Genomic DNA, 27,559 nt, shown 5'->3' on the forward strand with positions numbered 1-27,559 from the left:
TACACCTGAGTGTGAACCCACACTCTGGTGCTTTATGATTAAATTCAGGCCGCTTTTACTCTAAAACAATCCTGAGGAGGGGGAGGGAGGAGGAAAGTGTTGTTCCCTGTGAAGTTCTGGGTGCTTGCAGAGCCAGGCAGGCTGATGAGCCATCACTGCCTCTGGAGAACATCTGCCCATTCCTGGGATCCTTTCAGCCACTTCCCTGCATCTTCCACACACAGCCACCCTAGGCACAGGGGAAGAGGTGACAGGGACAAGCTGAGCAGGGACAGGAGGTGCTGACAGGGACAAGGTGGGCAGGGACAGGACAAGGTGAGCAGGGAGAAGAGGAGGTGAGCAGGAAAAAAGTGAGCAGGGACAGGAGGAGGTGACAAGGACCAGGTGGGCAGGGACAGTTGCCTGCCCCATTCCCCAGCCCCTGGCCATGCTGGCATTGAGCTGCAGGCAGTGAGGTGGCTGAGACTGGGTGCTGGGCACTGCCCCAGCCCCTCCTGGCACCGAGCTGCAGGCAGTGAGGTGGCTGAGACTGGGTGCCGGGCACTGCCCCAGCCCCTCCTGGCACCGAGCTGCAGGCAGTGAGGTGGCTGAGACTGGGTGCTGGGCACTGCCCCAGCCCCTCCTGGCACCGAGCTGCAGGCAGTGAGGTGGCTGAGACTGGGTGCCGGGCACTGCCCCAGCCCGTGGGATGTGAGGAGTGCCTGTAAGTGCCAGCTCTGCGTGGGGAGCTGCAGGAGGCAGCTCCAGGAGCCAGCATGCCCTGCCTGGTGCTGCAGGGAAAGCGCAGCTCCTCACAAGCAGAAGTGCCAGCATTCCCCGCTGCAGTCACTCCTGCTGCCTCTCCAGGGCCCCCGTGGGAGCTGGGCTTGAGCTGGGAGGAAGAAGCAGGGCAGAGCTCAGAGTGCTGCCAGAGAGGAGAAGAACCTTGAGCACTGTGTGATGAGGGTGAGGCATCAGCACAGAGCCCCTGCCCGAGGTGAGGCAGCCCCACAGAGAAGGCCAGCCTGGTGTGGGGAGGGATGTTCCAGGCACAGGAGAGCAGAGGAGAGAGGGCTGCAGGGTGGGGAATGAGGATAAATCCATATCTCGTCCAATTCTGGCACTACTGGGACATCACAGGGGAGGAATTTGTCCATCCCCACCCCCAAGGTGGGGGACAGCAGCACCAGCTGGGATCAGGAAATCCCACAGTCACTACAGCTGGAAAGGACCTTCAAGACCATCAAGTCCAGCCAGCATCACCACCATGGTCACCATTAAACCATGTCCCCAAGTGCCACATCCACTCTGAAATCCCTCTAGAGATGGGGATTCCACCATTCCCTTCTCCAGTGCTTTACAACCCTTCCATGGAAAACCTCCCCTAATTTCAGACCTGGACTGCCCTGCTGTGGCTGGCCTGCCCCTTGAGAGGAGCCCCCAGCTCACCCTGGTGGAAGCCCCTGTCCCCAGGCACAGGGAGGAGGAGTTTGGGACATCCTGGGACATTACCAGGCAGTCTAATGGGAAGGAGCAGTGAGCTCAGCAATTGCAGCCTGTGTCTGACAGGCAGGCCCAGAAATGCACCCAGTCATTTTTATTAGTGCTGCTGTCACCTCCTGACCCCAGAAGGTGCTGGAGATCAGGGCCCAGGGACTTGTTTCATTTAGAAGCACAGTCCATCCTGATTAGGTAATTCAGGGCAGTCCTGCCTATCTGCAAAGGACAAAAGAATACTTTTTTGCTTGAAAAAAAGGAAGAACTGAGCAGTAATAAAAAAAAAAAAAAAATCAAACTACTTTTTCCCAAGCAGGCAGCATCCTTCAGCTCCACACAGCCCCTCAGCTCTGCTCCCCCTTCCCCTCAGGACACACCACGCTCCTCCTCAAGGCAGCTCCTGTTGGGGAAACACGAGGCTGCCCAGGAGCCACCTCAGAGAAATTTTCCTTCCTTCCTCTGTTCCTTTGTAAGGCCCAGACACGTTCATTAAAACATTCAGCACTTTCTGAATGTGATTATGCCCTTCCCTGTGCCTCAGACCTGGGAACGTGTGGTGCTTCCTGAGCAGCAGCTGCCCTTGGCTGCCTGCACAGGCACAGGGCTGCTGGGGAGAACATCCTGGCACAGCTGGCACAGCTGGCACAGCTGCTGCAGGCTCAGCACAGCCACCCTGCCCCACTGCCACCCCAAGCTCAGCCCCAGGGTGAGCTGGAGCTCAGCTGGCTCTCCCTGGGGGATGGAGAGAGCCCCAGCAGTGATTTGGGAGCCCAAACCCACCCAAGTGGGGCTGGGAATGGCCATCCCTGCTTGCCCTTTGTGCTGGGACCCAGCCCAGGGGTCACAGGGCACTGGGCAGGGATGGGCACAGCTCTGAGCCCTCAGTGCCAGCTGGGAACAGAAACAGCAAAGCCAGCAGGGAGGGAGGGACACACCAGGCACACACAGCACTTACACCCAGAGCCCCAGAGTGCCAGGCTGCTGTGGGCTGGAGGGACCCTAAACCCCACCCAGTGCCACCCAGGGACACCTCCCAGTGTCCAGCCTGGCCTGGGGAGTGCCCATACAGCCCAGGGGCCACCTCCATCAGCAGGGAGGAAAAGGGAGGAGAATTTTATAAATCAGACCTTTCTGCTCTCCTACCCAATCAGAACCCACCTCGAAATCAGCATCGCTGCCTTTGGCACAATGACCCAACTGCTTTGCTCTCCTTCATGCAGCTTTCCTGTGCTTTGTGTTTGTTTGGGTTTTCCCATTTTCCAATTGAAAAAAGGATACAGAAATTTCTGCTGAAGAGCTCCTTTCCTGCTGCACTGGAAAGTGACAAAAAGAATTCACTCCTGCCCTGGGGTGGAGCACGGGAGAATGACAAGGAGCTGGGAGGTGAGGGGTGGCAGCAGCAGGGATGCTCATCCCTGGCAAGGCAGAGCAGGGATGGCACAGCCTGGCACTGGCACAGGGGACTCGAGGCCATCACAGGGACTGGGAGAAGCAAGATTTTGGCACAGAAATGCTCTGGGTTTTTTTAGTTTAAAATTGATGGTGTAGAAGCCAAGTCACCCCACCAGATTCCATCAGATGAATAAATTGCCCTGGAAGGAGGTCAGAAAATTAGTGAGGGGTCTTCTGTCTTTGGTGAGATGAAAAATCAAAGCATGAGGCACAGAAGTACAGCTGGAGAGAGATTTATGCCCAGATAAATCAGTGTGCAGCAGAACACAAATACGGAGAGACATCACCGGTCTGTTCCATGGGACACTTCCCACCCTGGCAGTGCCCAAGGCCAGGGCTGGAGCAGCCTGGTACAGTGGGAGGTGCCCCTGCCATGTACTGGGGGGATTTCAGGCCATCCCAACCCACTCCATGCCTGGATCTCCAGCAGATCCCAACCCCTGCAGGCCCCCAGCCCAACCCCAGCCCCTCCCCAGCAGAGCAGGAGCTGCACTTTTGTTTCTGCAGGGTCATTTGGAGCTTTCATTTCAATATGCATTGCCATAACCACTTCAGGAACTGGTGAATGCTGGAGTAAATTGCTTATTGGAGCGGGAAGGGAAGAAAGTCAGCAAGAATTCCTGAAAATCTGCAGAGTCAGGCCTAAGTGGCAATGAGCACCTTCTGCAGTGAGCTGTGCTGAGGAACATTTCCCTCTCCAATTTCTCCTCCTTTAACAACCTGGTTTTTTGCAATTTCCACCAAATGAGCAGTGAAATGAGGGAAGGCACAGCAGCTTCAAAAGCAAAGTGAAATCAAAACAAATCAAATCCCCCCCCAAAGGCTGGAGTGTCACATTAGCCATTTCTTACAGTCCTGTCCTGTACTACTGGTGTTTGAAATATCCCCTGTAAAAACCAGCCAGGGAAACACTCCTCCCTGAGGGAGGGGGACGTTGCAGGGGGTGGGACAGGATGACCCTTGAAGGGCCCCTCAAAAATAAATTATTCCATGATTCCATGGGAGTGACAGCACCAGCAGAGCCCACACCCCAAACCTGCTGGGTTCAGGGGCATGAAATATCCCCCAAAGCCCTGTGAAGTGTCCTGCTGCTCCCTGCCAGGGATAATCCTGGGAAGCCACAGCCCTGATCAGCCTTCAAAGCCCTGCTGCAGCACTTGGGACACCTGGGGAGTCCCAGCTTAAAAATTCCTCAGAGGAATCATTTCAGACAGGGCCTATCATCCCCATTTCTTCTCCTCTGGGGGAATGGTTGCTCAAGGCCCTGTGCCCATCCCAACAAAGCCCTTGTCCACCCTGACCTCCTCTGGTGCTGCCCTTGTGATCCCAGGCAGGAGTTCCCCCCTTTGTGCCAAATCCCAACATTGGTTTTAACTGGAAAAAAAGAAGTTCAAACTGAAGCAAGAAGTCTGTGAGCAGCAGAAGCTAAGAGAAAGCATTTCCCAACTTTTAATGAGATTTCTCATCACAGGAGCTGTAAGAGCAGGACTCACCATGACGGAATTGAACCCGACACATTTAATAACAAAAAGAGCAGGATTATTAAACCCCATTCAAGCCTTGCTTAGAAAAGCAAATGATGCAAATCCTGGCAGGCTCAGCTCGTGTCCCTGGGTGACTGCAGAGCTGAGCCCTGCTCCAGACCCTGCTGGGCTCAGCCCCTTGGCTTCAGGCTGCAAATCCAGCTCCTGCTGGAGGCTTTCTCTGCCTGCTTCTATTCTGGAAGAGGAACAGTCAGGGAGTGTTTGGGCAAGGCTCCCAGGCATGGGGCACTGCTGGGTGCCTGTGCCAGGCCAGGAGCTGGGCTGGGCCCTGGTGGGTCCCCTCCAGCTCAGGCTGTGCTGTGATCCCAGGGTGAAACTCACTTCTCACTTATTTCTAACTGCCCTGATATGGAGCTGAAGTGTGAGACCTTCCTGCTCTGGGTGCCCAGGGAAAGCAGAGCCCAGGGATGGCTTCTCCTTGAGCTTCCTTTGTGCCAAGAGGCACTGGAGAGCAAAAGGCACCAGAATTTATACTGAGAAGCACAAACCATTCCTTTAGGGACACTTCTGGCATTATGTGGAATTGTGACGAGGTGCTCTGAGTTACTGAGCTGCTCTGGCAAGGTGGGAATGGCACCCCTGCAAAGGGATCCATCACTTCCCAGGACAAAGCAGTTATCACCATTTATCTGTCTCACATCTGCTGCTCTTCTTGCATCAATGCCTCTCTAGTGAACATCCCCCTGAATTTCAAAATTCTGCACTGAGACTGAGGCATCGAGCTGGCTTTACTCATTAAAAAGAGATCTTGGCAGAACTGTGCCCAAAAATGAGACAAATCTCTTCTCTCCACCTGGGAGACCCCGTTCCCAAGTGACAATGACAGTGACATTTTACACACTGTGAACCAGTATTGAAACAAAAACCACTGAAATCTTCCCCGGCTGAACTGGGCTGCAGAGAAAAGACAGGGAAAATAAAAAGACAGGGAAAAAGAAAGGAAGAGGGAAAATGGTGAAAAGCCTCCAGCAGGGAGAATCCTCCTTGGCAGGACAGAGCCCATCAGGTGCCCAAGGTGCCACCAGGCGTGGGGAGAGCCTGGACATCCCTGGGGCTGCAGGCTGGCACCAGGGGTCAAACCACAGTCCCTGCCTCCCTCCCTGTGTTATCTCCACACAAGGGACGAGATCACCACCAGGCAATCATTGATTAAACAATTAATTAATTCCCTGGGAGCCCTGCAGAGACATTCACCACGGCAGTGGCTCCCCCAAGCCATAGGTCAGTGAGCTCTGTCCTTCCCAAGCCTCTGCACCTCCCAAAGCCCAGCAGCCCCAGGAGCTGCTCCTCTGGACAGCAAACACTGAGGGAATTCAGAGACCAGAACCCAAAGCCTGAGGGAATGCAGAGACCAGAACCCAAAGCCTGAGGGAATGCAGAGACCAGAACCCAAAGCCTGAGGGAATGCAGAGACCAGAACCCAAAGCCTGAGGGAATGCAGAGACCAGAACCCAAAGCCTGAGGGAATGCAGAGACCAGAACCCAAAGCCTGAGGGAATGCAGAGACCAGAACCCAAACCTGCTGCTCTCCACTCCCTTCCTCTGCAAAGGAGTGCTCCTGCCAGGCACGGGCAGCCAGGAGCTGGATGTGGGATTGTGCAGGGGCAGGGAGAGCCTCCCTCCAGGCAGGGGAGTGCCCCAGGCTGCCCTGGCTGTGGGGCTTGCAGAGCCCATGGAATTCCACCATCCCCTGGAGTGGCCACCCCCATGAGCAGGAGGTGAAGCCAAGCCAAGCTCTGCTGCTCACTGGGGGAAAAACCCCAGACTGTTTATCTTGCAGCCTCAGAACTCTGATCCTCTCCTGGGCTTTGTTTTAAATCCTTTGGGATCATGCACTATCCTGAGCTGGGACCCAAGGATCATCCAGGCCAGCTCCTGTCCCTGCACAGACACCCCAAAATCCCACCTGGGCATCCCTGGCAGTGCTGTCCAAAGGCTTCTGGAGCTCAAGAGTGTAAAACTGCCCTGAGATCTGCCTGGGCCCGCTGGCTCCTGCTGCATTACAGAGCTTCATGGGGCCTCCAAACTGGGAAAAAAGCTTGATTGGATTTTTGGGCAGCTTCTGAGAGCAGCAGCTCCTGACCCGGGTGACCTCCCTGCCCTCCCAGCAGGGCAGGTGGCAGCCAGCCCGGATCAAAGACTCCTCCTGAATTATTCATGGAGCCATCAGTGAATCAGAAATCAGAAAATTGGAAATAAGGCTGGAGGTGCCCAAAGGCAGAGCAGGGATTTGTGCTCAGTGTGGCTGGAGGGACTGGGGGGTCTCCTGGGCTGTGACAGAGCTTCTCCAAGCCCAGGGAGGGGAGGTGGGACCACCCTGCAGCCGAGGGAGCCTCTGCCCACAGCAGGAGAAAAGGGGGGGATGGGGCTGATGAGGATGGTGATGGTGGTGATCACCCCACAGCCTTCATCTCCCACAGCCCTTCTCACTGCTCTGCCCAGTCCCGTTTCCCAACCTTTCATGATTCTTTTCCAGCCTCAGACAAAGTCCAGCAGCAAATTTCCATCTCCTCTCTGGACAGGATGTAATTGTGAGAGAACACACTGAATTATGCAGCATCAGACCCCCAGAACCTCCCCTTGCTCCTGTCACAGCACTGTAATTATTTCTGCATGAACCACTCCTTTGTGTTTTGGAGTGAAATCTTCAAGCACTCATTTCTGGGAGGCTTTGAGTCAAAAATTAGATTTGGAAATTTGAACCCAGCCAGGCAGAAACCTGGAATGTGACCCTTGTGCTCCATTTTTTGGTGGTTTCTGAGTCAGGTTTAAGGTCCCAGGTTCTTGACACCACAGAGGGAACTCAGTGTGGAGCAGGGGCTGGCAGGAGGGATTTTCTGGGGATAACAGAATGCCAGCCTGGTTTGTGCTGGAAGGACCTTAAAGCCCATCCCATGCCACCCCTGCCAAGGGCAGGGAACCTCCCACTCTCCCCAAGTCCTTCTCCTTTTCCCCTTCCACATCCCCACATCCTGCATGTGCCAACAGAGCTGCAAGTGCAATAAAATCCAGGAAATTCCATTTAGTACCCTGGGGAAGCTCCTGTGGCACACTTAAAATTGGGAAATGTAATTAAGTTCCCTTATTTATATTCTGGCCAAGAAGGAAGATTCATTTTACCTCATTTCATTTCTTTGCACTTTAGTGGGGCCTGACTAAGGAACGGGGGAGTCACCCAGGAAACATCCACAGCTCCAAAGCAAAGCTGGGAACAAACACCAGGAAAATCCCTGTGCATCTGGTTCCCACCATCCAGGGGGCTGAACAGGAATGGCTGCTTGATTGGAGGCATAATAATAATAATAATAATAATAATAATAATAATAATAATAATAATAATAATAATAATAATAATAATAATACAAACCCTGAGCTCTTCTCAGCCTCACAGACTCAAAGACCCCCCCATGTCATGCCATGGTGCCCTGGAATTTCTATTCCCTCATCATAAACTCCCAGTCAGGTATTTCTATATTAATTTTAGTTTCCAAGATGAAGTGCAGCAGCAATTTGAATGATTCACAGGATGGTTTGTGGCACAGGGCTTGCTCAGCTCTCAGTCCCATTGGACAGAATGTCTGGAACATTCCAGGGTCCCCCCCTGCTCCAGGGAATGATGAGATTATCCCCGTGCCCAACACACCACGATGAGAATTGCAGCAGGAGGTACAAGACCCTGCAGATGCAAATCCTAAAAGTGGATATTAATCCACTGGGCTCATGGAATTTCCTCCTCCATCAGGTTTAGTTTGGCACTGAGTTTACCCCACATCCAGCCCTGGTTCAAGCCAAACATTGGGAATATATTAGTTGAAATCCAGTCTGTGATTTTACACTCCACTCTTCATTTTACAGCATCAAAGCCAGTCCCCAAATAACTGAATAATAAAGTTGAACACATAAAAAATAATGTCTGCAAAATGCTTTTTTTCCTCACTAATAAGCAAGACAAAAGCACACAAAGCAACCCCACTCCTGTCTTTAACAGGGCCCTCAGCAGGATTTGCTGCCTTGTTCCTCTCTCCAAGTCCCCCAGCATTCCTGCTGGGCACCCCCAGGCAGCACAAAAGCTGGGCCTGAACACCCCCTGGGAATTCCTTGGCATCCCAGCACCCTTCCACCAAGCCTTGGCCACACCTGCAGAGCTCCTAATGCTTTAATTGCATAAATAAATTTCAGCAGCAGCCGCCACCACAAGGTGTTCCCTCAGCTCTGATTAAAACTCAGGGGATTCTCCCAGGAATTCTCATCCATTCATCTTCTTCTGGAGAGAGACAAGCAAGGGCTCCTCGTGGAACAATGCCATTATCCTTCCAAGGCTCGTTCCTTTCCTTCACTCAGTTTGGGTTTTCCTTCTAAGACTTCTGCTCCATTTCCAAGAAATACACCCAGTTTAGTGAGAGCTTTTTAAGCTACACAAATCTCAGTTAATCCGAGTCTCTAACAGAAAGAAAAAGAGCCCAGCCTGCCCCGTGCAGCCCAGGCTCCTGGGAGGGACCAGGAGGACAAACTCCAGTGTCACTGTGACCCCCAAGCCCCAGCAGTGCTGCCAGCCCCAGCCTCACCTGGCTGGGGAAAGCCCACCTGGCAGGGTCTGAGCAGAGCACCTGCTGCTCCTGGGAGTGAAACCTGACTGAAACACTGCCCAGCACTGCACTTCCCACAGCAGAACCCAGCTGAGTGCTTCAACAAGCAGTTACAGACACAGTAAATTAACTCTGACTTTCATGACATTTACCAAGAGCTGGGCACGACTGAGAGGATTTGGGTTGTTTGTCTTTTGTAACTGCCACTGCAGTATTGATATTTTTCCTTTTGTCAATACCTTGCTATTACATCCCAGGCACTGAGAGCCTCTCCTGGAGCACACCGTGGGAGCAGCTGCTTAACCATGAGCCTGGCCTAAGCAGGACTGAGGTGGGGCCTCTTCCTGATGTCCAGCCTGACTCTTGGGTCCTGCCCCTGCTCCCCAGACATCCCAAAGCCTTGGGAATCCCTGCTGGCGCCAAGTGCACTGTGATCCATGAACCCAGTCATGCCCACCATGGATTTGCACCAAGAAACTGCCCATGACTGCCTTTGGATGGTGCAGGAAAATGTGCAGTCCCACAGAGCTGTGCCTGACCTCACCCTGCCCACCCTCCTCCTGCCCTTTGCCTTGGTAACACAAACAGGCTGAATTGTCACACTGAGAGCCATCGCCCCATTGTCACAGGGTCCTGAGTGGGCAGCTCCAGCTCCCAGCAGGGACTCACTGTGCAGGGAGGAGGGAACTGGTACCATTTCAGGGGGCTCTGGGCATTATCTGAGCCCCTGTACCAGCTCACCTTCCCTCTGGTGTGCCAACACAGACAGGGAACCAACACGTGATTTGTGCTGAACGTTAGCCCAGGCAGGAAGTTATCACTTTAATAACTATAAACATTCATTTGCTCGCTTCGTTAGCCAGCATTAGAGCTGGGCACAGCATTTACAGCCAGCTCCTCAGAGCCACCCAGCACTCCCAGGCCAGCCTGTGCCAGTGCCAGGCACGGGGCACACCCAGCAAGGCCAGGGGAGGCTTCCCCAGGAGGGGAGCACCACATTCCTGCCTGGAACTTTGGCTGTCCTCCCAAAATCATTCCTTTGTGCTCACCTATGCCGTGGGGTTCCTGTGCAGGGGAGCTGGGCTAAGGTGAAGTGAGAATTCCCACAGAGAGGATCCCAAAGGGTGGAGGTGAGCCCAGCAGAGACCCAGCTGCAGAGCCAGCAGGAGCCACCCCTGGCCAGAGCTGCAGGGGCTTCCCAGGCTCTGACTCACTGGATTGCAGATGTTAAGGAACTGGGAGGGAGGAGGCTGGCCAGGAAACATCTGGGGAAATGCTGGACCACCAAGGCCAGGCTGGACACTGGGGCTGGGAGCACCTGGGACAGGGGAAGGTGTCCCTGCCATGGCAGGGGTGCCATGCACTGGGTGAGCTCTGAGGTCCCTCCAAACCAATCCATCCTGGGCTCCTGTGATGCCCTGGGGACCTTAGGCTGAGCTCAAGGGCTCAGTGGGACTAACCCCACAGCCCTCCCCAGCCCTGGACCCCTCCCAGGCCCTGTGGCCATGCTGGGACAGTCTGTGCCTCTGCTGGGAGGAGCACAGGGCCCTCCCCAGCCCATGAGCCAGCTCTGAGTGTGCTCTAGCCTGGCTCAGTCAGCAGCCCTGCTGAGGAGGGACTGACAGACACGGACAGAGCTCGGGCACAGAGCTGGCACCGAGAGCTGCCCTTGGCACACAGCACTAAGGTGCTGAGAGGAAAAGGCTCAGTCACTTCCCAGCTGCTCCGTGGCAGCCTAAACCGCCACATTTAAACCCTTAAATAATGCTGAGAGCCAGGGAACAGGTGGCAAATGGATTCCATGGCAGATGGTGCCTTTTTTAATATTTGTGCTCACTGCTAATTTACAGAGTCCATAAGCACAGATTCATCTCTTACCTTCTTCACTGCTACCATTAAAAACCTGCATGTGAGGAAAATAAACACCCACTTCTCTATGCAGGAGCTGCAGAGGGGTATTAGAGATTACCAGACACCCCATTCCTTAATTACTGCAGGTAAGTGCTGGTGCTTGCAAATTTAATGCATTTAGGGTTTCCTTGAGCCAGATTTCAGAGCCTTGTGTGGCAGTGCTGGGAAATGCAGTTTCCTCCCCCAGCAGGGCCCAGGAAGATGCAACACAGTGAGGAGCTGCATCTCCACAAGCTCCTGTTTAGTCTTTATGTTAAACCTGGCACAAAATCCACACTCACAGCCAGGCTGCCATGAAATATTTAAGGGAACATTTGCCTGGGAGATGCACGAGCAGCACCACCAGTAGATGCAAAATGAAGAAAGGAAACAAAAGCAATACTAACCCAAAATGGGGCTGCAATTGCATTGCTGGAGCCTTCTCTGTTCCCCTCACTGGTGTGGGAGCAGAGAGCACAGCAATGTGGGGCCAAGGCCCCTCTCGCTGCACAGAGCCTGAGCTGGAGCCTCTCCAGCCACAGATCACTCCATGGACAGGTTCCTCAAGCTTCAATATTTTATTCCATATAAAACAGCGTTTTATGTTGCTATTAAAACCAGGACTTTTATGCTGCCTCTCTCCCACACGTTTATTTCATCATTACAAGTTTTTCCAGGCTCAGCACAGTGACAAAACAATCCCCAAGAGCACCACTGGCTGCAGAGCCAAGGCACAGCAACCTGCAGCAGCCAGCACCTCCCAGCCCTGTGTGCTCAGCCCCATTCCCAGGGATCCAGCTGGGATCCTTCACAGCCTCCTGCAGGAAAAGGCTGCTCACGCCTTTAAATTCCCCAAATATCCTCTGCTCTCTTATAGCTTTGCTTCTGATTTTCCTTCCCAAAATGTGAAATAAACTGTATCAAAAGTGAATTTTTAAAAATGACCACACTGCATTATGCCCACTCACAGTTCCCCCAAATTCCTGGTGATTTGCTTTGAGGGAATTCCAAGGAATTTCCTCTGTGAGGACAGAAAAGCAGCAGAGCCTGGATACCCACCTGCCCTGTGCCCTTCCCAAACCTCCCACCTTGTCTTAACACCCTGCTATTAATTCCCAGAGCTATTAATTAGACTGCCAGGAATTTACTGCAAGGCTGCAAAACTAACCGCAATCAAAGGTCTAAAAAAATGAATATTTACTCCTAAGACTATTGATCAAATTGAGCAAATCCCTGTGATTGAGGCACAGGACCACACAAGGCAGGAACAGGACACTGCTCTCTAACAGAATCAATTAACAGGGGATAATCAATTAACTGGGCTAACCACACACACAATGCTCAGCCTTCCAGGCACCAGTAAACATGGAGATTGAAGTTGGGAATAATGTCATTTTGGGGTTTGAAGTTCATTGCTACTGCATGCCCGTGGCCTTTCATAAGCTTCAGACAAGGGCAACATGGGAAGGTCACTAACCCCAGGGTCACAGTCACTAACCCCAGGGTCACAGTCACTAACCCCAGGGTCACAGGTCACTAACCCCAGGGTTACAGTCACTAACCCCAGGGTTACAGTCACTAACCCCAGGGTCACAGTCACTAACCCCAGGGTCACAGGTCACTTACCCCAGGGTTACAGTCACTAACCCCAGGGTTACAGTCACTAACCCCAGGGTCACAGTCACTAACCCCGGGGTCACAGTCACTTACCCCAGGGTTACAGGTCACTAACCCCAGGGTTACAGTCACGAACCCCAGGGTCACAGTCACGAACCCCAGGGTCACAGTCACTAGCCCCAGGGTCACAGTCACTAACCCCAGGGTCACAGGTCACTAGCCCCAGGGTCACAGGTCACGAGCCCCAGGGTCACAGGTCACTAACCCCAGGGTTACAGGTCACTAACCCCAGGGTCACTTTTTAGGTGGCACGTGGATTGGGACAAACACAGCCTGTGCCCATCCCCACCCTGAGTGCCACCTCCAGGGGACACCTCCAGGGATGGGCACTCCAACCCTCCCTGGGCAGTGCCAGTGCCTGAGCCCCCTTTCCATGGGGAAATTCCTGCTGTGCCCACCCTGAGCCTGCCCTGGCCCAGCCTGGGGCCGTTCCCTCTGCTCCTGTCCCTGTTCCCTGGAGCACAGCCCGACCCCCCCGGCTGTCCCCTCCTGGCAGGAGCTGTGCAGAGCCACAAGGGCCCCCCTGAGCCCCCTTTTCCTTCCTCTCCTCTCCTCTGGGCCCATTTGCTGCTCCCAGCCCTGGTCCCCCAGCCCTGCTCTGGCAGGAAGGGAATCCCTGGGACCCATCCCTCATTAAAGCTCTCCCACCAAGGCCAAACCAGAGCTGCACCCTCTGCACAATTCAATCTCCCTGTGCCTTGCTGCGCTGCACCTCAATTCCCAAAAAGATGGAAGATGCACCCTCATTTACATTTTTCACTTAATTGGCAGATAACTGTTCTAAAAATAGCCCCAGGCACCCCAGATGCAGTTCCAAACATTGCCCTAAAGGCTCCCGACCAGCAGGCCTGCCCAGCCAGGCAGGGATGCCCCCTCAGCTGCCACCTTCAGAAAGGTTCCACTCAGCACCCAGGAAAGAGCCACTTCTGCAGGCACCAGCCACACCTCAGCTCTGGGAAAGGCCCAGGCCCAGCTCTCCCAGCACGCTTGTAACTAAAACCACTCAGAGGATCTGCTGGGGACTTCATCAAGTGCTGTCCCACGGTGTGCAGACCCTCGTGAGAGCCTGTTCCAGCTGAGGACAAGAACGTTCCAGCTGAGGACACGAACGTTCCAGCTGAGGACATGAACGTTCCAGCTGAGGACAAGAACGTTCCAGCTGAGGAGGGTGAACGTTCCAGCTGAGGACATGAACGTTCCAGCTGAGGACACGAACGTTCCAGCTGAGGACACGAACGTTCCAGCTAAGGACAAGAATGTTCCCGCTCAGCTGTGACCACACCACCATAACCTGAGGGTGGGCTGGGGGCTCAGAGGTTTGCCCACAGAACCCCCTCAGGTGAGGGAGGAACCAGCTCAGCTGGCCCCAAATGTCGCAGGGACACATCCATGACAAACATCCCAGAGCTCTGAACCCACACCCAGCCCAGAGGACGCCTCCAGACTGCTCCAAGACCCCCAGTTTAACCCCGGCTGTGCCACCCGTGCCCAGCACTGACCACCACCCCCCGTGCCCCCTGTGCTGCCCAGCCCCTCCCCAGCCCACGGGGACCTTACCTGGGCAGGGCGAGGCCAGCAGTGGCACTTTGATGGGGGACAGGCTGAGGAGCTGGCAGGGCTGCAGGCCCGGGCCCGGCGCGGCCTGCGGGGCCTCGGGCTCCAGGGCCACCAGCGCCAGGCTCTGCGTGCCACCCACGGCTTTAAGGCTGCTCTGGCACCCACCTGTGGGAGAGACAGAGAGAGAGGTGAGATCTCGGGGTCTCTGCTGCTCACAGTGACCCCCAGATGTGTCACAAAGTCTCTGTTCCCAGCCCAGTGCTCAAAGAAGGAGTCAGAACTCTTCAGGTCTCGGTATCAAGGCTGTTATTGTTCCTTATCTATAAAATTCTCTCTCCTGTCCAGCCGAGGTCCCCTCAGCAGGACAGCCCAAGGCACTCTGCCTGCCCTGGGGCAGTGTTATCTCTTTATACTACAAACTACGTGTACAATATTTACAATAACTCCCCAGTACCCATCACCTGTGTCAGACACTGAGCTTCTACCCTAAACCCACCCAAAAGTGCCACCATCACAGCAGAAGGTAGAGGCCAAGAAGAAGAAGGAGAAAGGCTGGACATGCCCAGATTCCTCCACCTTGCCCCGTGAACCCCCATGTTAAAAACCCCAAAAATCTATTTTTCACCCTGTGATAAATTCACTGTCATTCTCCTTAAACTATCATAGCTTGTAATCCTTCATACAAAGTTAGCAATTGTTTTTTCCAAGGGTTAAATCAAAAGCACAAGAGTTTTGAGCTCTGTGCCAAAGTCCCTGAGCCCTCTGGGCAGGGGCTCGAGCCCTCTAAAGCAGCCAGAGGGATTTCCAGGGTTCTGACAGTGAGAGGCAGCTGAGGGGAGAGCAGTGGGGCTGGGGCAGTGCTGTGCTCAGCACTCTGGATTTGGACACTGCCTGGAAGGAGATGGAGCACGCCCCACCTGGCCCTGTGTGCCCCCGGGACCTGAGCAGGGGGGATGTGGAATAAACCTGTCTGGTGGGCTCAGCTCTGGCCTCCAGAGCTCAGGAACCACAGAATCATTTACAGTGGAAATGACCTGCAGGATTATCAAATCTAAATCCTGACCAGCCCCACCCTGTCCCCAGCCCAGAGCCCTGAGTGCCACCTCCAGGGGACACCTGCAGGGATGGGCACTCCAACCCTCCCTGGGCAGTGCCAATCCCTGAGCCCCCTTTCCATGGGGAAATTCCTGCTGTGCCCACCCTGAGCCACCCTGGCCCAGCCTGGGGCCGTTCCCTCTGCTCCTGTCCCTGTTCCCTGGAGCAGAGCCAAAGGAAGAAAGTCAAGGAGCTACTGGAGAGGGTCCAGCAGAGGCCACAGAGATCATTTTGGGACTGGAGCATCTCTGAGATGAGGAGAGACTGTGGGAGCTGGGCCTGGTCAGGCAGGAGAAGGGAAGGCTGAGAGGGGACCCCATCAACCCCCACAAATCTCCCCAGGGGCTGCCAGAGGCCGGTGCCAGGACAAGGAGCACTGGCCAGGAGCTGAACCACAGCAAGTTCCACCCCAGCGTGGGGCAGAACTTCTTTCCCTGGAGGGGCAGAGCCCTGGAGCAGCTGCCCAGGGAGGGGCTGGGGTCTCCCCCTGCAGAGCCATTGCAACCCTGCTGGACACGTTCCTGTGTCCCTGCCTGGGCAGGGTTGGGCTGGGTGATCCCCGAGGTGCCCCAAGCCCAGCTGAGGGCACTGAGACATTTCTGAGGGACCCAGAGCCCCTTTGGTGCTGATGATTCCAAAGCCCAGCTGGTGGCTGGAGCATTTTCTGCCGTGGAACCCCACAGATGTGAGCACATAACCCACAGGGAAAAGGCAGCAGTGACTCACACGCAAACTGTGCAGAGTTATTACATTTAAATGAAAAAACTTAATTAAAAAGTCAAATATTTGAACACAGGGAACACAATCATTCTCAGCTTTCTAAAGTGTAACTGTCTGATGGCAAATCTGAATTTATTCCTTGCTATATTAGGCACCCACTGCTCCTTGGCCAGCCTGGCTGCTCTGCTGTATTCTGCACACAAATCCCTGAGTTTGATAAGCTCTACATCTCATCTCCTTCATCCCAAAAACTCAGCAGGACACTTCATGGAACTCCTGAGACTGGAAAAGCCCTCCCAGCCCAGGGAGTCCCAGCTGTGCCCCATCCCCTCTTTGTCCCCAGCCCAGAGCTCTGAGTGCCACCTCCAGGAATTCCCTGGACACCTCCAGGGATGGACACTCCAACCCTCCCTGGCAGCCCCTGCCAGTGGAACCCAGGGATGTCCCAAACTAAGCTCAAACACCCTTTAGCTCCGGCACGATTCACTGCCCAGCCTGACAGTGGCAGGGAAGACCTCCAGAGCTCAATCTTGGCTAATTATGGTAAATAAACAAGAACAGGAGTGCAAAACTCTTGAGGAGCAGAACAAATCTGACAAACAGCAGCTGTTCCTGCCTCCACCAGAGCTCAGGATTCAAAAATTAAGCAATCATCAGCTTCTTGTGGCATCCAGCAAAGCTCAGCCCAGGTGCAAACCCTGCAGGCACTGGGAGACAACTGAGGCTCCACAAAGGCCCAGCTGATCCCTCTGCAGGCCTGCCCTCACCCTTTCCATGGGCATCCCCGGAGAACAGGGAATGGGAGCTGGGGAGGGAGGCTGTGGGGTGGGGGATGCACCCCCTGAACAACTCCAGGCAGGAGAATCCCAGCAGGGACCTGGGGTGAGATCACAGCATCAGGGAATGGGTTGGGAGGGACCTGGAAAATCACCCAGTGCCACCCCTGCCATGGCAGGGACACCTTCCCCTGTCCCAGGTGCTCCCAGCCCCAGTGTCCAGCCTGGCCTTGGGCACTGCCAGGATCCAGGGGCAGCCCCAGCTGCTCTGGGCACCCTGTGCCAGGGCCTGCTCACCCTGCCAGGGAACAATTCCCCATTCCCAATATCCCATCCATCCCTGCCCTCTGGCAGTGGGAGCCATTCCCTGGGTCCTGTCCCTCCATCCTTGTCCCCAGTCCCTCTCCAGCTCTCCTGGAGCCCCTTCAGGCCCTGCCAGGGCTCTGAGCTCTCCCTGGAGCCTTCTCCTCTCCAGGTGAGCACCCCCAGGTGTCCCAGCTTTGTCCCAGCCCTTTACAAACAATTCTTTCCCAACGAAATAAGCCCTGCATTAGCAAAACAGAAGTTTAGTGTTTTCAGTGTCACCAAAAAAGGTCCATTATTTCCACAGTCATTATTCCTCCATGCCAAGGAACACCTGCAGATGCACTAAGTAACAGGCACACAGGCCAAACAAACCCCACAAATATTTAAGTTTTGATCATTTGGCAATGGATAAATGAAAACAGATTTTTTCCTGCCAGACCAACTGGCAGAAATTAAAAAACAATAAAAAAAAACCAAACCGAAACCACTGTGTCCAACCAATCCAAGTGTTAAATGGAAGCTCATTGTTCATTCACCTGGGAAGTGGAACAGTCCTTCAGGGGGGTCAAACACCTGCCCTCCAAGAGCCTGTGCTCATTCCAATTCCAGCTGTCTGCTGCTGGAGAAACCCACAAACCATCTCCTGCAGCTCCTGTGAAAGCTAATGCTTCTGCAAACACGACTTTGCTGTGCCTTCCTGCAGGGCACATGAGCAGGAAGGTTGTTTACTTCTCATTTGATTCTTTTCTTCTGGAGAGGAGGATGTGATTTCCCCAAAGAGGGCAGGAGAACAGGAGAGTGATGTGAGCTGGGCAGGCACAGCCTGCTCTGAGCTGGGCTGCCTCATTAAACTTGCATCAATGCCCTCATCAAAGTTTCATTGCTCAGCTGAAAGGGAAGTTTGGGTGGTTTCCCCTCCTTTGATGAAGCTCTCTCTCCCTCTCTCCTGGTGAATAACTCCAGGGAGGAAGGGCCATCCCTGGGGGCTCAGTGCTGGGGAGAGCACAGGCAGGGCTCAGCAGGTCCTGCTGTGCCTCAGCTCAGCAGCATCCCCCAGTCCAGCCACCCAAACACAGCCCAGCCCTGCCCAAGGCACTGCCAGCTGGGCCAGGACTCCCCCAGGGCTGGGGGCACGCACCTGAGAAATTCTCCTCACTAACAAACCAGACCTTGCTGTGAGTTCTTTTCAAAAAGGCCCTGAAAGGGTTTTAGAGTTACCATTAATCACTCTGCACTCACAGGGGGAATTTCAAAAGTCACATGCCAGAAAACAGGAGTCAAACTCCATCACTGATATTTCAATGAGGGGAACTTGCAGGATTTTTTCCAGCAATGGTGTTTTCCCCAGGGCTGGTTTTGCCAGGTCATGGTACACCCTGGCAGTGAGGTGCCATCTTCTCTGAATCCCAGAGCCACTGGTGCTGGAAAAGCCCTCCAGGATCAGAGTCCCAGCTGTGCCCATCCCAAACCTGTCCCCAGCCCAGAGCTCTGAGTGCCACCTCCAGGAATCCCCTGACACCTCCAGGGATGGGCACTCCAACCTTCCCTGGGCACATGCAGAGTTCCTGTTCCCAAAATCACCCTCAGCACCAGCCCTGCTGCAACAGGAGCCCCCAGTGCTGGGCCTGCATCCAGCCCAGCCCCTCACAGCCCAGCTGATGGCTTTGAGCAGAATTTTCTGTATTTTTGAGAAGGATCCTCTGCATCATTCAGCTCTGATGTCTTTAAGCAGAATTTTCAGTGTTTTTAAGTTGGATTCTCTTCATCTTTCAGCTCTGATGTCTTTAAGCAGAATTTTCTGTATTTTTGAGAAGGATTCTCTGCATCTTTCAGCTCTGATGTCTTTAGGCAGTATTTTCACTATTTTTAAGTCGGATTCTCTGCATTTTAAGCTCCAGGACTTAAGGCAGAATTAGCTGTCCTTTCCTTTGACCTCAGCTGCATATGGAGCCCGATGGTGCCACTGTCACCCTCAAGCCCCCTGTGAGTGCAGACAGAAGTTCCAGTTGTGTCAAACAGGTGCTGCTCAGTGTGCTGAAAGCTTCTGTGCTTTACAGCCTGCTGGGCAACGTCCTGGCACCTCCTCCTGGCACTGACCTGGCCTTCTGGAGCCTGAGCTGAACCTCCCTCAGGGCTGAGTGGGGGGCACCTCCCCACAGACACCAGAGACCCCAGAAGGGCCCAGGCAGGCACAGGGACACGTGTGAGGTGGAAGGATTCTGCAGCAGGGGGTGATGTGAAAATGTGAGAGAGACAGAAGGGGTGTGGACACTTCAGTGGATAAATTCAGATTTGAAATTCAAAAATTTCATCTCATGTGGAACAAAAGTCTCCTTCTCAACCTGACTCTGTGCCTCTGTTCAGAGTTCCTAAAAAATACTGAACACCCTGATATCCCTGCACAGGGAACAGACACAGGGACAGCCCTGCACAGGGAACAGACACAGGGAGAGCCCTGCACAGGGAACAGACACAGGGAGAGCCCTGCACAGGGAACAGACACAGGGACAGCCCTGCACAGGGAACAGACACAGGGAGAGCCCTGCACAGGGAACAGACACAGGGAGAGCCCTGCACAGGGAACAGACACAGGGACAGCCCTGCACAGGGAACAGACACAGGGAGAGCCCTGCACAGGGAACAGACACAGGGAGAGCCCTGCACAGGGAACAGACACAGGGACGAGCCCTGCACAGGGAACAGACACAGGGAGAGCCCTGCACAGGGAACAGACACAGGGAGAGCCCTGCACAGGGAACAGACACAGGGAGAGCCCTGCACAGGGAACAGACACAGGGAGAGCCCTGCACAGGGAACAGACACAGGGACAGCCCTGCACAGGGAACAGACACAGGGACAGCCCTGCACAGGGAACAGACACAGGGACAGCCCTGCACAGGGAACAGACACAGGGAGAGCCCTGCACAGGGAACAGACACAGGGACAGCCCTGCACAGGGAACAGACACAGGGAGAGCCCTGCACAGGGAACAGACACAGGGAGAGCCCTGCACAGGGAACAGACACAGGGAGAGCCCTGCACAGGGAACAGACACAGGGAGAGCCCTGCACAGGGAACAGACACAGGGAGAGCCCTGCACAGGGAACAGACACAGGGAGAGCCCTGCACAGGGAACAGACACAGGGACAGCCCTGCACAGGGAACAGACACAGGGAGAGCCCTGCACAGGGAACAGACACAGGGAGAGCCCTGCACAGGGAACAGACACAGGGACAGCCCTGCACAGGGAACAGACACAGGGACAGCCCTGCACAGGGAACAGACACAGGGATACGCCCTGCACAGGGAACAGACACAGGGAGGCCCTGCACAGGGAACAGACACAGGGAGAGCCCTGCACAGGGAACAGACACAGGGAGAGCCCTGCAAAGGGAACAGACACAGGGAGAGCCCTGCACAGGGAACAGACACAGGGAGAGCCCTGCACAGGGAACAGACACAGGGACAGCCCTGCACAGGGAACAGACACAGGGAGCCCTGCACAGGGAACAGACACAGGAGAGCCCTGCACAGGGAACAGACACAGGGAGGCCCTGCACAGGGAACAGACACAGGGACAGCCCTGCACAGGGAACAGACACAGGGAGAGCCCTGCACAGGGAACAGACACAGGGAGGCCCTGCACAGGGAACAGACACAGGGACAGCCCTGCACGGAACGACAGGGAGCCCTGCACAGGGAACAGACACAGGGACAGCCCTGCACAGGAACAGACACGGAGGCCCTGCACAGGGAACAGACACAGGGATGCCCGCACAGGGAACAGACACAGGGACAGCCTGCACAGGGAACAGACACAGGGAGAGCCCTGCACAGGGAACAGACACAGGGATGGCCCTGCACAGGGAACAGACACAGGGAGAGCCCTGCACAGGGAACAGACACAGGGAGAGCCCTGCAAAGGGAACAGACACAGGGATAGCCCTGCACAGGGAACAGACACAGGGAGAGCCCTGCACAGGGAACAGACACAGGGATATTCCTATAAAGGGAAACAAACACAGGGACAGCCCTGCAAACACAAACAAACACAGCAATAGCCCTGCAAAGGTAAACAAACAAACACAGGGATATCCCAGCTTTCCTGACATCCCAGCCTTCCTGATATCTCTGCTTTCCAAGGGGAAATCAGCATCTGGCACTGCCACTGTAAGCCCAGTAAATGCCAGAAACAGCCCCGCTCACTTTCATGTGCAGTAAACAGAAATCCCTGGCTGCTCTCAGACAGCCCTGCCCTGCAGGCACCAAGAGCTGGATTTATTCACACGGAGCTCCCGGGGTCAGGAGGGATGATGTTATGGAAAGGTCAGAACAGCAGCCTTGCCCATAAACACATTGTCCGTGGGGTTATTTCTGTCATTTAGGTGGGAAAATAAACTTCACTCCATGTTTCTCTTGATTTGGGGAGATAATGGGAAAAGCACCAAAAAACCATAAACTTAATGAGCAAAACAAAAACTTTGTGAAATCTGTGGTTAAAGCCAAGCATTCCCAGACCTAATAAAGCACTTGGCTGGCAGTGCTTGAATGCTCCACAGACAAAGAGAGGTTTGATGGCTTTTCGGGGACATGAATGGGGTCCTGCTGTGCTATTCTCTGTCCCCAAACAGGGAGCCCCAGCACACACGCTTAAATACAAGATAATCCAATTTGGGAAGCCAAAACCTGACTGCTTGTAAATGGAGATGTGCTTCAAACACAGAGCTGTGCTTGGGAGACAGAGGAGGTCAGAGGTTCTGGGTGGTGTACTTCATGAGAAAACAGAACCCAAATTCAACAGAGAGCAGCCCTATTTCATTCAGAATCTGCAAATGGAATTAGCTAGCAAGCTGGGCCTGTGTTTGGGTATCTGCCCATCAGTGCTGACGCTGTCTTGGTTCTGCCATCAGGAGAAAGGAAAGACGTGAATGAGAAGGATCACAATGTAATTTCCTTGGGATGCCCCACCCGACACCCTCATCTCCAGGCAGGAGACACGTGGAACCAGATGAGCTTTAAGGTCCATTCCAGCCCTAAACCTTTCCACAATTCCATGAAAAGCTTCCCAGACACAGGCATAAGAACACCCCCTGGGCAGGGAGCACTGGTGGCATGGTCCTGACACCAGGAGTGCCAAACCACCCCAGCACACCTCCCAGTGACACCAGTGAATGTCCTGTGCCACAGGGCTCCATCTTCCACCTTGGAGGGTTGGAACCCACCACGGGGCCCTGCCAGCCCTCCCTCACCCCATCCAGCAGCCACTGAGCTCACAGGGATGTGCAGGACACCCAGCTGGCACAGGCACAGGTGGCACAGGGCACCTGGCCAGCCTGTCCTCACCCACAGAGCGCAGGAGACAGAAACTTGAATCCTTCCCTCCCAGAAATACCCGTGCTGCCTGTGCAGAAACATGAAATGCTGCCTTCCCCCCAGAGCAGCCATGAGGCAGGCGTCACTGCCAGGGGCAAAGGCCACCCTGCTCCTCAGAAACACAGCACAGAGCCCATAACTCATGGCGGGCACCTTGGGAGGGAGCCATAACTGCTGCTCCTCACAGCAAAAACACCTTGGAGTGGCTGGGGCTGCAGCTGGTAAATTATGCACATTAGCCTTGCCGGGCTCCGGGCTCACTCCTGGAGCTGAGGAAGGCTGCAGCTCCATCGAGAAAACAATTCTATCATTGCTGATTGCTGGGGAAGGCAGAGCTGCTGCCACAGCGGCTCCGGAGTGAATGCTGCACAGAAACCTGATTAACTGCCCTCATCCCACTCCACTGAGAACCTGCTCCCAGGATCCCTATTACTGCTCACATCAAGGGCACATACTGCTCAGGAAACTCTCCCAGTGCTGCCACAGCACCTGGGGAAGCAGCTCCTGGCTCTGCCTGCAGGACAGGGATGGGGCCACTCTGCAGGAATGGCTACAGGTCCCTCACGAGCTCTGGAGCCCCACACAGCCTGGGATGGGATGGACTGGCACCAACAAGGACAGGAAGGAATTCCTGACTGACCCTGGCACAGGGTGCCCAGAGCAGCTGGGGCTGCCCCTGGATCCCTGGCAGTGCCCAAGGCCAGGCTGGACACTGGAGCTGGGAGCACCTGGGACAGGGGAAGGTGTCCCTGCCCTGGCAGGGGTGGCACTGGGTGGGATTTGGGGTCCCTTCCAACCCAAACCATTCCAGGATTCTGTGATCCCATTATTTACAGAGATGCTTGGGGGAACTGAGCTCCTCTCTGCCCTTCTGCCACCCCAAGGGAGCTCAGCTGGCAGCCAGCACTGAGCCAGCTGCTGCAGGAGGAGCAGGGTCCAGCTGCAGGGCTCCTGAGCAGACAGCCATGGGCACGTGCACTGACCAGGGGGAGGAAACCCTTCCCCTCCCGGGGCTCCCTGCAGCCCACAGAGGTGGCACCAGGCTGGCAGTGTCCCTGTTCTGCCTGGCACTGCCCCTGAGCTGCTCCCAGGAATGCTCTTGCCTTATATCTGCCATTCTGCATGTGATAAAATACATTTGTGCACGTTTAACATACTGAAATATTTTAAAACACTGAAGTCCTTAAAGGATGCAGGAACAGGAGGGGCTGTGGCTGCCGTGCCCAGACCCCCTCCCTCAGCAGCACACCCATCCTATGATTCCCTAGCAGCCTGGGCATGCTGCTTCTGTGTGTAAAAAATACCAATAAATGCTCTAATAAACAGAAATGAATTCATTCCAGGGTTTCCCCACAGCACTGACCCCTCCAGCTGAGCCCTGGGCAGTGCTGGCAGAGGAGAGGAGGCTGAGCCACAGCTCTGCTCAAACACCAAAATACAGACCCAGGTGAAGGGGCCAACACGTGCCAGGGCACCCCCTGCTAATTAATGAGGCTGGTAACGAGCCCAGGAGCCAGGATCTCCTCCAGCACACTCTGAACCTCAGCACTGATGGCAAATACCCCATCCTGGGTGCTGCACAGCTCTGAAATGCAAACTGCTTCTGGGGAGAGCCTGCAGAAAGGGGAGCTCTGCTCTCAGCCCCAGGGTCAGCACCTTGGCTCTGAGGAAGGCAGGAACACCTGGCAGCAAGGCAGTAATTCCAATTCCCAGTTTAGGAGTGTGTTTAGGGGCTGAAACACCAGTGGCACTTTTCTCCTCAGCCTTCTGGATAGAACTGCTATTTTAATTTACTCCTGCAGCCACCAAACAGAGATGCAGCCCTGCTGGAATGCAGGGTCTGCTCTTGTCCAAGGATAAATGCTCTTTACCAGGTGTAAATCTCAGTTACCTAAAGCACCACAGAATATTTACACAATTAATATTTATAACTTTTAGTTCTTCTGTTCAGTTATGCAGATTAATGGAACTGATTTCACAAATGACTGAGCCTTAATGAGATGATGGATCCAGTGCTCCTCTCCTGCTGGCTGTCTGCACACACCCCACCAAACTGCAAACGAGCAGCCAGCAGAATCCTGCACGGACTGTGCCACAGAACCACAGAATCACTGAGGCTGTCAGCGATTTCTGTTTGAAAAATAAACTCAGTGGGTGGGGAGTGGTTGGTCCTTTCCTGGCAGAGGCCACCAAGCAGCTCCAGAACAGCCTGGCACAATCTGCTGTAATTACACAGGGCCCTTTCTTCCTCTCAGTCATTCAGAGGGTGAGCTGCACTTGGCCATCAAGGCTCTGCCCAAGCAAGGGCTTGCAGCTGAGTGGAACCAAATGTGTGCTTTAGAGAGCAGCTGTGCCTCTCTGGGGGATGCATTAAGGGAAAACCACCGAGAAACAGGCAATACTTAATTATTGATGTACTCATTTCCTGACCTGGGATCAGCTGAGGGGCCAAGACGAGCATGGGCAGTGACCTGGAGGCAGCAGCTGGCCTGGCCACAGCCATGGCCACTTGATTGCTCAGCAGCAGAGGCTTCTCAGCCCCCTGGAACAGCCTGGACTCCTCAGGCTGGATCCAGGCCGAATCCAGGGCAAAGGCATTGTTCAAGTAGATCTGTCCAACAGAAAGAAAGAGAAACGTTACACTCTGAGATCCCAAACTCAGAAATACAAGTGAGAACAAAGCGTCTTTAACTCGATATTTCAACAGGCAGAGCCTCAGCTGGGGACAAACTGCCCACGCCAGGGTCCCTCAGTGCTGAGGCTGAAGTGAAGTGACCACTTAAAAATTAACTGGCTTTGACATGACAGATCAGCTGCTGCAGCAGCACAGGAGGCCAGCAATCCCTGGAGGCAGAGCTGTCCTGACACAGCCACTCCGGGTGCTGACACGGCCACTCCTGGTCCTGACACGGCCACCCGGAGTGACCCCGTCAGCACCGGGGACTGCAGCCACCTCCCCAGCCTGGGGACACAGGGGTGAGGGACAGGGGGGACAGGGCACAAAACCAGCTGGGGGACAGGGGAGACAGGGCACAAAACCAGCTGGGGGACAGGGCACAAAACCAGCTGAGGGACAAAGCACAAAGCTGGTGTTCAGCACTCAGGTGGCAGAGGGGCAGATGTGGGGACCAGAGGTGGGATGGGGCCACCCTGGCACCAGGGATGTGGCAGTGCCCACAGTGACACCGCTCTGCCAGCACTGGACTGTGGCTTTGGGACAAACAGTGGGAAAACCAGGGATAAAGGGAAAATGGAAAACCCCCATATTCACATCTCATAGGAAAATGAGAACATCCTACTCAAAGGAATAAATATCAGCGACATTTTAGTCCTCTTAAAACTTGGGAACAGTGAAGCTGCAACTGCTGCTCCACCACCTGCCCCTTCCACAGGCTTCTCCTGACGAACATCATCCTCTCACACCGCTGAACCCACAGCACTCTGCAGCTCGTGTATTTGATGTAGTCCAGAAAAAAGCCCCAAAACCCCTCGGCAGGCCAAGCTCGCACTTACTTTGCAGCTGGGCAGCCTTTTCTCAATCCAGCCCTTGCCGGCGTGCGGCGGCACCGCGGCGGTGTACACGGGCGGGAGCACCGGAACGAATTCCACGCTGGAAGAAGGGGAGAATCCTACCACCGGCGAATGAGCTCCAAATATCCACTTCGGAGGGGACAAGAAAACCAAACAAACACAAGAGGGGGAGTTAACAAAAGGATTTTACCGATGCTTTCCATGATTTCGTAATTACGCGACAGATGAGCACGGGAAATGTCGGGAATGTCCCTTCAGCCCGCCCAGGGTTCGTGTTTCGCTGGGCACGGCACGGTGGGAGCCGGGAGCGGTTCGGGAAGCCCAAAGCACAGCCTGGAGCAGGGCACACCGGCAGCCTGGGCTCCTCTGCTCACACTGAACCGTACAGCGCCAGCAAGAGCCTGAAAATGCGTCGGGAGAGCCAAAGGAAACGCAGAAATGTATTTTTTCTCAACTTAAATTCGCCTGGCAAATGGGTTCCCACAGCAAAACCACCTCTGCAGGTTCGTCGAGCGGTCTCCCGCTGGGGAATAATTGATGTTCCCGTTTCCTTAGAGCAGCACCGACTGTTTTCTCCCGAACCACAAGAGACGCTCGAGCTCGAAAAGCCTGGAAATCATCACACGGAATCGAGCGGACGCCACAGCGCTCGCGGCTCGCGTTTATTTTTACTTCTGTCCACCAAAAAACATAAAGCCAGGGCAAAACTGTGCGCACGGCTCCGACCTCTCCGCTGAGAGGAGCGAACACCGGCTGAGGGCTCCGCTACTGCGAGCAGCCTCACGGCAGCAATTAATAATTGAAATATTCATCAGGGAAAGCACTGGCGCGACACGCTGGTTCCAGTGACACGGCTCAAAACTTTCGTCTTCATAAATATTCACAGAACGCTCGGCGGCGATGCTGCCCCGGCGCCAGGAGCATCTCTCCCGTTCCGGCCGCATCTGCGGAGAGCGCATCCTGCAGCCGGCGGGAGCTCAGCCCCGCCGGAGGGACCCGCAGCCCCCTGGCAGCCCCTCTCCTCCCGGAGAAATCGCCGCCGCACGGTTCCAGAGCCGCTGGAAGTGCCGCGATCCGACACACGCGGGGCCGCGACCGAGCCCGCGGGGCGCGGAGCGTCGGGAAGGGGGTGCAGAGCTGGGGGAAGGGGGTGCAGAGCTGGGGGAAGGGGAATGCAGAGCATCGGGAAGGGGGGGATTTGGAACCCGGGGAAAGGGGAATGCAATGCTTGGGAAGGAGGGGATGCAGCGCCCCGAGGGAGGGGGATGAAAAACCCAGGAAGGGGGGATGCAGAACCTAGAGAAGGGGGGTGGTGTAGAGCCCCGGGAAAAGAGGGATGCAGCGCCCGGGGAAGATAGGATGCAGAGCCTGGGAAGCGGAGGATACAGAGCTTAGGAAGAGGAGGATGAAGAGCTCAGAAAAGGAGGATGCTGAGCTCGGAAAAGGAGGATGCAGAGCCCGGGCAGCCCCCGCCGCCCCGCGGGGTTTGTCCCGCCGCCTCCCCACACCCCGCGGCGGGGGTCTCGGTGCCGGCGCCGGGCAGCAGCTCCGGGAAAGTTGTGTCCCCGCACGGCGG

At 54.9% G+C, this 27,559-nt stretch overlaps 1 protein-coding gene across 2 annotated transcripts in view; it reads right to left on the reverse strand.

Moving 5' to 3' along the window:
- Positions 1–26,181, reverse strand: part of TCERG1L (transcription elongation regulator 1 like) — a 48,619-nt gene extending 22,438 nt beyond the window's left edge. The window contains exons 1-3 of one of the 2 annotated variants that reach the window (XM_050976552.1): positions 25,966–26,181; positions 24,883–25,063; positions 14,183–14,347 (exon numbers count right to left, since the gene is read on the reverse strand). In XM_050976552.1, coding sequence (XP_050832509.1) covers positions 14,183–14,347; positions 24,883–24,955 — 238 coding nt within the window. In that variant the 5' untranslated portion in view covers positions 24,956–25,063; positions 25,966–26,181. The remainder of the gene's footprint in view (positions 1–14,182; positions 14,348–24,882; positions 25,064–25,965) is intronic. The other variant, XM_050976551.1, reaches the window with a different exon arrangement.
- Between the last annotated feature and the right edge of the window lie 1,378 nt (positions 26,182–27,559).

The sequence above is a fragment of the Serinus canaria genome, chromosome 6, assembly GCF_022539315.1.
Source record: "Serinus canaria isolate serCan28SL12 chromosome 6, serCan2020, whole genome shotgun sequence".
In the NCBI taxonomy this organism is placed as follows: domain Eukaryota; kingdom Metazoa; phylum Chordata; class Aves; order Passeriformes; family Fringillidae; genus Serinus; species Serinus canaria.